This window comes from Gymnoscopelus microlampas, assembly GCF_963454915.1.
Source record: "Gymnoscopelus microlampas genome assembly, chromosome: 6".
NCBI lineage: Eukaryota > Metazoa > Chordata > Actinopteri > Myctophiformes > Myctophidae > Gymnoscopelus > Gymnoscopelus microlampas.
Genome location: NC_139943.1, coordinates 27,233,910 through 27,243,858, shown reverse-complemented (window position 1 = coordinate 27,243,858; position 9,949 = coordinate 27,233,910). Strand labels below are relative to the sequence as shown.

Sequence of the window (9,949 nt, the reverse complement as noted above, 5' to 3'; positions counted from 1 at the left end):
AATGGATTTCCTTGTTTAGGCATCTTTCTCCTCCGCTCCTCACGTCACCGTGTTGAGCAGCAGGTGCGGCGGCAGCGGCACGCGGAGCCAGTGATAGATAGATAGCCTACTACACATTACAACTTTGTGTGGCAGAAAAGGCACAGGACTGTACTGACTCCTCCGCTTAAAACCCCATTTATACTTCCAAGAATTGTAGATTTACAAGCTCGCAACAACGCATATACTATGAATTTGATTTCGCTTAAAATATCAGTTACTTTCGGCAAGACACGTGCGATAAGAGTAATACATAAATACACATCACCGTTACTTTCAGAGATATAGTACCCAGGCATTTCGAACGTATGTTTTATCATAGCTCTGGTCCATAGCGTTAGAAGGAGTTCTCTCCTGCCTTCTATGGACCAGAAGCTAGTTTTATCACAAAGCAACTATTAGGTGATAACAATTCTCAAGTATACAATAAGTGCACATCTGCGCTCATGCTGGCAAACTGTTTTCCGTCCTCCAGACTTTGCATAGATAACATCCTTGCTTCCGGATGTGTTTTTATTACTGCCTCCATGCCTCTAGACTGTAATGCAAGTGAACTTTTACTTCCTTGTACAACACGCCAATAGAGGAACTGACCGTTGTGCTGCTGCTGGCCTAGAGCTGCTCAAACTACACTGGAACTACTGTTTATCTGAAAACTCTTCTAACATGCATTGACACCATCCTGTGAGGAGCCTGAGCAGCTGACATATACGTTCAATAGGGTAAGTATTTATATTTGACTGTCTTATTGTATTTGATTGTCTAAATGTGTCAAGGCTGCCTGTTGTTACACATGACAATGTGTAAGTGACAAGGGGGGGAAATCCGCTTTTTGCTGGCAGGCTATATCTGTTGAGCTACAGCAGAGAGCAGATGAGTGTCAGTTTGGTGTTGAATATCCCATTGTTTATGTAGTCCTATGCAGCAGTATGGTATGTAGGCCTACCCGGTGTTATCATAGAGATGTTAAGGCTACATCATCCTGCAAAAGGATGATGTAGGATTAAAACAAAATAAGTTACATTGACCTATTTGCAGCAATCTTTCTAAAAGGGAGTTTTGAAATAAAAGAGAAGACTCCTAAGATGGTTCTATTCATATCTAATAAGTTCCAGTAATCTTCCATTTCACATTGACAAAGCCATCATTTGCATAGTTTGTGACAGAATGATCACACCCAAAGGGTTTTATCATCAATATGACTTCAAGAAGGTTTCCACCTACCTGGACCACAAACTACAAAGAAAAGAAATAAGTCATAGGACATGCTGATACAGGGTTGGCACAGGGTTTGATTATTGATGCCTGAAAGAGTCTACAACGGCACATTAGGAAGCATTTGAATGTCTAATAATTAGTTTTGTTTAATATAATAAACAATAACGTGTGTGTCTTGCACTTGTTTGCTTGCATTCCTAAGTGCATGTGCCATGGGCGTCAGTTGTCAGCATATGAGGAAGCAGCATAAATTACATACTAGCCTACCTGTACAGGTCTCACAGAGAGAGAAACACTGGATTGGCGATAATATAGGCCTAAGTAATTTATTAACTTCCCTTCAGAGTGATGGCAACCCATTTCATCTTTAGACGTGAGACATTTTTTAACAATTTTTTGTACAAAATTGTGAACAAGAACAATTAAGTAAATACTGTGGTATTTACAGCATCATGTTTCTAGAGTGCTCTCTATTATGTATGAGGAATGATTACATTTTACTTTTATTTTGATCACTAGAAGACCTTGAGAAACTATAACAATTCATTATGCTTGGGATGGATTACTGACCAAGCTAAAGGGTCCACTGCCCAGGGGTCCTCAGCCGCAAGGCCCATCTATAATTTCCGAAAATGTATCAAACACTCAAAGATGTGGCCGGGTCCCTCAGCCATACAGTACAAGGCAAGGCCCCAACTATTATGGCCGTCTTACTTCAGGACTGACATCTGACTATTATTATCTTTTATGAAATTAACTATCGTGAAATGTAAATTCTGTGCAGGTGCTTTCTTGACCCATACATGCCTTTCAGCTCTAGTAGTGAATAAAAAGAAAATGACCTGGGAACTTCAAAAGAGACTACCCAATCAACTTCTGGAGCACTCAACTGGGTCTTCACCTTTATTGATTTGCAGGGATGACCAAACATTTCGACCAGTGTCTCCTTCAGGGTTTGACTCCAGTATTTTTTTGGGGTAGTCTCGTTTGAATTGCCCAGGCAATCTTTTTTTAAATATTAATTTTGTCCCACTGTTGAGCACCGTTCCCTTCTGCCCACAACTTGGCTGAAGCGCGTTGGACTTCTCTTTGTAACTCTAGTGGTGCGTTTGTGCCTGTTCTGGGTAGCGTGGGGTGGGGTGGGCCCTAAAAGATAGTTGACACATGCAGGGGCCTCCTTGCCTCGCATTGGTCAGACTGATAACGTGGATTCAATCTCACGTTCCTCCACGGTACCGCACTGGAGGAACGTGTGAGTGAATCCACGTTATCAGTCTGGCCAATGCCAGGCTAGGGGCCTCCTGCCTCTATGTAGAGAGCTAGACAGATGAGCATGTTTGCACTGCTGCGATGTGTTGAGAGCTTGTAGATCTGCTGTTTGGCACGCATGTAAGTATAAATCCGGCATATTTCTATCATGCATAGCCCCACCTCCGGCCAAAACCTCAACTGCATGCACTGTTTATGGTTTATAAAACTGCTCTGTTCCAACATTGCTGGTAATTTACAATTAAAACAACTTCCCTGCCAATAACACTGCCACATCCTTTTTTGATTGATTGAATGCTTAATATAAGATGTAAACAGCACGGAAGTGCAGTAACTAAAATGACTGGTTTCCATTGTGGTCCTCATCAACAGAGAATAAAATATTCACACATTAATACATGTCATCAAAAATACACACAGTTATACAGTATTTACAGAGGATAAAAAAGGAAAAACGGCGGCCTCGTAACAAGGGGATTTCATTTCTCCACATGTCATTTTTTGACATATCCTTTTTAAGGACATTTTGGTGGCAGAGTAGTAAAATGAAGTGTGAAGTGAATTTTTTTAATATGGCCTGTTTTGGCCATATTATTATTTTTATCTGATTTTGATTTTTGTTTACAAAGCCTAAAATATATTTATTTTAACCACTTGAACTCCAGCATCCCTATATTGGGAGGAACATTCACCAAAGCTAGCAGATCAGTTGTGAGCTTGGTAGATTGGCTATTTTTAGCAAAGAGATTTGGTGTAGACTGAAAAAAGTACAGTTGTAACTTTTTACAAAACAATTACATTTATCATACTTATTTGTATGACAATTAATTGTCACATAAAATGTCATGATCGTGACAGATATTTCTTTTTTTTATCTGTTTATTGAAAGTTCATCTTATACAAAGGCATTTATAAGGATCAAAACAGCACAAGATTAACAGATACAAAATATACCGCAAGACTAAACAAAGGAAAAAGACAAAACATAGCGAAACTGCAACAAAAAAAGAAAAGACAAGAACAAACAAAGGACTGATGGCAGTGTCATACTCAGAAGGTTACATGATTGTGACAGATTGTTTTTTTGATGATGATTTGAGTCATGTAGGCCAGGGTTGCCTTGTCTCACATTTTGTTACACTTTTTGCCAGAGCAGATGAATGATGAGAAATAGCAATCATATTTGTATCATTTAGATGTTTCCTGTGTTTTTGCATAGATACTTATGTGAACTAGGGATGGGAGGATAATAACATCTTATATGTTTTTAAAGCGACAGAAAACACTCAAGATAACGTTATTGCGGTAATTTCCATTATCGGGATAATCGTGAATATCCACACATGAGTGTGAACGAGTGTCTTGAAGAGTTCAGTTTAGTTCTGGTGGGTACAGTGACATTATCACACATGCTGACGTTTTTGCACCTCGGACCATGATTTGGCACGTTTCACTTTCCAAGCCACAAGACTAGAAGTACTTTTTACAGAAAAATGCCACAGTGTTGTTTCCTTCTTTGGTGTACTGCAGAGGACCCAATACAGTGCAGTTTCGAGTGTAAAGTCAATCAAATTAGTCATTCTCCAGAACCAGCCCGGCTCACTCCAAGTGGACAAGCGTATCCCGTGAACCACTCAACTGATCGACCAAACTGCTCTTCCGAATGACTTCACACTGCACCTCAGCAATACACCCGCCATGTGTGAACTTGATAGTTTGAGCTGAGTGGCCACACTTTCCGAATAGTGGCCATGCCCTGAATGGGCATGTTACTAATCGGGATAATATTGTGAATCACATTTATTTTGGCCAGGATAATCGTGACATGAAATTTTAAAGATCACCGCTTGAATGTGAACGGGAAAAAACACAACACCATCTCTTTTCGTCTCCCTCCTTCTTATTCTGTTTTTACTCTTACTCTTGTTCTCTTTCTGTCTCCCTCCCTCAGTCTCTCCCTTTCTCCCTATCTCCTCCTGCAACAGAGATGGCGAGTCGGGGACAGCAGGGGGAGATGACGGAGTACAAGAAGAGTCTGATCAAGCGGGACCTGGAGATGGGTATCGTCATGACAGTGTTCCTCCAGAAGGTGGAGCGGCTCACTGTGCAGGTTATCATGGAGACGCGACAGGTGGCATGGACACGCACCGCAGACAAGACCGATGGAGTCAGTGAGTAAAACGCTCACACATCCTATATTAAAATTGGCTTAAGGGTGGACCGGCTGGCGTGACGGACCACGTCGTCACGCTCATGTCACCATGACTCGGCCATAACCATATAAGGAGTTCCCAATGCAGCTATGCCGAAATATGGAGTGTGTTACGGTAACCTCAATGTGTCGTCATGGCATTAGGCGCAAACAGATCAGTCAGCTCCACATACAGGCACAAAAGGGGCCATGTCCATATATGGGCATATACTGATGACGTCAAGGATCTCCATATATGGGCATAAAAAGGACATGGACTGACACATACAGAGATCTCCATATAGGCTGGGCCTAAAAGGGACAATGACTGACAGAAGCAGAGATCTCCATAAATGGGCATATCAGTCGGATCGGCAGTGTGATATAGGTGTGAGGGCTGCATAGCGGCCCGAACCTCTACTTACACAGTAAACCCCAGATTCTCATTTAATTCTGAGAATGTAAACATGAGTTAAGTTGGTGTTAACACTCACTCACTCACTCACTCACTCACTCACTAACTTGCAAGAAACCCCATAAAGACACAAAAACGTGTCAATGGGGCTCTTTGAGATGCAAAGTGAAAATGAAAATAACTGTTAAGCCCCCAACCTGACTCCCTCGGGTGAGTCAGACCACGTGTCCCAGCAAACAGCAAGCCACATGGCTACTGAACTCATTGAACATTGTACCCAATGCAAACAGACCTTGCCTTTACTTGCCTGCACTCAAAACGTCATCTATGATAGATGTGTGCTATACTAAAAACTGTTGTTTTTATAACATTTTGAAATATGACCTCCTCATTGACTGCAGATTAAAAAAGGTTACCTGAAGCCTGTCATAAGTACCCTGGCCTTGAAATTTGTTCAAAACTCTACAGCTTCAGCCCACTGACTCCTCCTCATAGGGTCGTGCACAGGCATTTTGGGAGGCAGATGTTCAGGTGAAAATAAGGGCACCCCTCTCATAATTATTTACAAAAAACATATAGGAGCACATCTTTTACTTACTTAAAATGTATTTATTTCAAAACTCGTACAACTAATAGAGATGCGCTTAACACAAGAACAGAACTATTTCTGTTTTTGATGTATTATAACTATATCCATACAGTGTGTGTTATAAGCATATAATTTATTACCATTTCAATGTACAATTGATTGGAATTTTGGTGTGTGCTTGGTTAGACAAAACACTACAATACAAATAAACAACAGTATAAATAAATAATGTAATACACACAAGTGACTGATGCATTAAAAAGAAAACTGCACAGTTAAGTTAATGGTCAAACCAACGACCCCATGATGTTTGATGCTGCTTTTAATAAGCTCCTTAATGTAATCAACTAAATACCATACCACACTGGGATTCGGAATGTGAGAACACTTTCACAGCTCAGTAAAAGTCACACATCCCTGCCTTGCTTTGACACATCAAACGTCTTCGGTTGTTGTAGAAAGAAAAACATGTTGATATTTCTGCACAATATGGTCTACCTTGACATTCCATTTAAGACAAGAAGAAATTATGGTCTTCCAGAAATTTGAAGCTGTTGACGGCCTGATAATTGATGACTTTTAAGGGCAGAAGCTCATTTTTGATTTTGCAGAAGTCTACAACCGTCTCCTTGGGTTGAGATGTTTAGGCTTTGCTAAGTAGTTATGAACACACCACTCAACTAGTGAGGCAACACAGGAGACCAGACCCGTCACAGTGTTGTCATCTACAAATTTTAACATTTTAACTGAATCAGAATGAGACTTGTGTGATGCTGTCACACACAGTTGTTTAGATAACTTCCCAAACAGCATGCTTAAGCAATGCACATTCTGTATGCTATTATTAAACACATTTTGATAGTTTGATTTTAGGGTATACTTCTTTTATTTACAAATGCAATCACAAATTTATCTTTTTCAGTGGACCTGTTTGAGATCAGGGAGATTCGTCCAGGTAGAAACTCAAAAGATTTTGAACGCTTCAGAGACGGCAAGGACAAACATGATGAAAATACCTGTTTCACAATCTTCTACGGCTCCCAGTTTGTACTGAACACACTGAGTCTTGGAGGTGGGTATGTTATGTGTGCAGACACAGGGATAATATGTGTTGTGTCACACCGCACAATAATGGCTTCTAGTACTTGGTAAAGAAATTACAGTTTGAAGTTTTCCTAAATTAATTTGAGATTAAATGCTGGTTAAACGTTTGTGGATTTCCCAGCTGATTCGGTGGAGGATGCAGACAAATGGCTGTTAGGACTGGAGTTACTGAGACAAGAGACACTGGCAGCCCCCACTCCAGACATCATAGAGAGGTACTCATATACACACGCTAATGCTAATGAACATGCAATGAATGATATGGTTATCTTACGAAAACACTTGTTATTTCTGTACTTCTAGTTGGTTGAGGAAACAGATGTATTCTATCAATCAGACCAAAAAGAACAGGTAAAGTATTACACCTCTTGTTTGTCTCTGACTTAAAGTCTCACATCACCCATTTTCAACCTTATCTTCATATAAATGGTCCTCACTAATGCACAATTCCCATGTACTTACTCTACGTCTCATTGGTAGGCTATGAACAGGTCAGAAACATGCCTACCATTACCAATGTCATCATCGATGGGGATTCCAAGCCTTTCTCTTACTGGAAAGTTAGCATGCTGAATGCTCTTGCATTAATACAAATATGTTATAAAAATAATTGTTTGAAATTACCAAACCTGCAGTGCCTACCGATGATGTCACTGGTAGGCAGGTTTCTGAACTGTCCACATGCCCTTCTCTGAAACACAGAACGAGTAGACAGGAATGGTGCCATCTTATAATGAGCATTAATGAGGACCATTATATGAAGATAGGTTGGAAATGGGTTAAGTGGTCCTTTAAAGGACCATACCGGCATCAATACACATAATACATTGTCTATCCACACAGCTTTGGCTATACAACTTGGATATTATATCATGCATAAACATAGACCAGTCCATTTTACAGTTAATCGCCTTATTTGTTTAGAGTCAATAGAATAATAGAGTCAATGTTTGCTAAATATCATTGCATGGTTTATAATGGTTGTTTACATTTCATTTGTACATTTATATTTTCTCTTAGGACTATTTTCAGCTTAACCTTTCTAATCAATTTGCATTTGAAAACACAGTTAAAGCTGCACTATGTAACTTTCCTGTTCTACCCCGGATGTGAACCTGAGTCTCCTGCGCAAGTGCTGAAATTTTGACCACTGAGCTAATAGACCCCTTAACAGACGACGTCACACAGATAAGAACCAGTGTGCGCGCGCAGGCCGGCACCAAATGAAACCCATTCTGTCATGTCTCGCTAGGACGTGCCTCACTAGCCAACACACAAGAGGGGGTTGAATGTACTGAAACCAGCGCACCCTGAAACAATATGTTGGGAATTGATTGCATGAAACAATCACCTGTGCGTCCAGTCTCAATGTTGGTAAACAAATAATGGGTCTATAGAGCCTGCCTGCTTGCTCTTGGGAGAAATTGAATTTTGACCTTTTGAGGTAAAAAATTTGCAAAACTAGAAATAGGATTGTGTCAAAGATTGTTTCCAACACAGGATCTATATGTCTCAATATTAGCCTGGGACCAGACGAATCTCCCAGTGCAAAATTGCCCTCCGCGATTTGGGTCTGGCACCGCTCCATTGTGAATCCATTTCTTGCTCCTGAAGTCTGGGGTGACCAATCAGGGCCCAGTATTCAAATGTGTGAGACTGTAATTGGTAGAAGTGCATCACTTAAACATTTTAACCATATGATGTTCTCTTTACTGACCATTGCCATATAATCCAGCATTAAATTCACACCAAGCAACAGAAATTAAGCTAAGGTTGTGCGCTGCTGTTGAAAACGGACTGGAACATTTGAAAACCTGAAACCAGAGACACTATCCATACAGATCAAGCATGAATCAGACCGTATGCCATTTGTCAGTCAAGTCTTCACTCTATCCTAGTTTCAATTTCCTTTAATTCATACTAGAGCTGCAAGTTATAATTCATATTTTCTCTCACACTGTTCTCTACAGCATCAGCTTGAAGGAGCTGAAGTCCCTCTTACCTCAGCTTAACTACAAGGCCCCTAACACACGAACCCTCAAAGAAAAGCTCTTGGTACTGTGTCTTCCTTTATCTTTACCTTGACGTTGTTACAGACAGTGCTTGAATTTGGCCATTACTCACCTGCACAGAGCACCAATTCTGCTAACTGAAATATATTGTGTGTTTCAATCAAAAGTGATATGCCCGTACACATGCCCAGTGTACGTGAATGGTCATGTTGCATGCATAATCAGGCTTGGAGTGTAGACGGAGATGACTCCTGACAAGGTGCTAACACTAACCTGAGGACAGAGATGTTTTTAATTTAAAAACCCTGCTTTACGATTAAAACGTCACAGCGTAGATGTTGCGTAGAAATTGAAGAAATTGAATTCAATGATACCCAAGACTTATGAGACAAGATCACACTTACAAGCTTGCAGATGTCTCACTTTATTCTAATAAGGTGAAATAAATAGTGTATTGTAAACTTTTCTGAATTGAGCCACTGAATGTGCTATGATGCATGACAGCATTTTGTTTCCTCCTGTTGCTTTCACAGGAAGTGGGAGCACCAAAAGACCATTTGGACTTTGAGCAGTTTCATAAATTGTACAACCTCATAATGTTTGAACAGAAAGAAGTGAGTCTGAAATTACCTTATGTTGTTGTTGTTTTAATAAGCACTGTTCTAATGATTGTTATTGTATAATTCATGCTGTCATTCTTCAATGTTAGATCCTTGAGGAGTTTAAAACAGAAAGTTGTGCTTTCATCATGGGGTAAGTATCCTATTTTTGTGTGATATTTGCAGATTTCTCCTGTGGCTTTGAATTGGATAGCGTGTTTAATGTCTTAAAATTCTTTAAATGACATGTGCTTAAACATCATGGTCTGGGGCATGCTGGATATTGCGATAGCTGACTGGATAGTGCTGTGTTGCATGTCTTAAGTCTTAAGCCTGCTGCATACTCCAACCGAACAAGAACATTTTTCGGTTTCGGTAGTGCTGGCGGAAACGAAGAAAGTTCGGAGAGGATTAAAGTGTTTTATACTGCCTCAGAACTCAGTTCTTAATCTGCTCAATGAATCTGCGTTGCAACACCGTGGCTTGCGCCATCGCTCGAGCCACTGAAGCTAT

General features: G+C 40.3%; 1 protein-coding gene across 2 annotated transcripts in view; it reads left to right on the top strand.

The window, feature by feature from the left end:
- The first annotated feature begins 615 nt into the window (after nucleotides 1–615).
- plcg2 (phospholipase C, gamma 2) overlaps nucleotides 616–9,949 on the top strand; it is a 29,264-nt gene continuing 19,930 nt past the window's right edge. Inside the window, exons 1-8 of one of the 2 annotated variants that reach the window (XM_084059118.1) lie at nucleotides 616–761; nucleotides 4,512–4,697; nucleotides 6,644–6,793; nucleotides 6,947–7,040; nucleotides 7,129–7,176; nucleotides 8,796–8,880; nucleotides 9,371–9,451; nucleotides 9,547–9,590. In XM_084059118.1, the coding sequence (XP_083915244.1) occupies nucleotides 4,514–4,697; nucleotides 6,644–6,793; nucleotides 6,947–7,040; nucleotides 7,129–7,176; nucleotides 8,796–8,880; nucleotides 9,371–9,451; nucleotides 9,547–9,590 (686 nt within the window). In that variant the 5' untranslated portion in view covers nucleotides 616–761; nucleotides 4,512–4,513. Of the gene's footprint in view, nucleotides 762–4,477; nucleotides 4,698–6,643; nucleotides 6,794–6,946; nucleotides 7,041–7,128; nucleotides 7,177–8,795; nucleotides 8,881–9,370; nucleotides 9,452–9,546; nucleotides 9,591–9,949 lie in introns of both variants that reach the window. The other variant, XM_084059117.1, reaches the window with a different exon arrangement.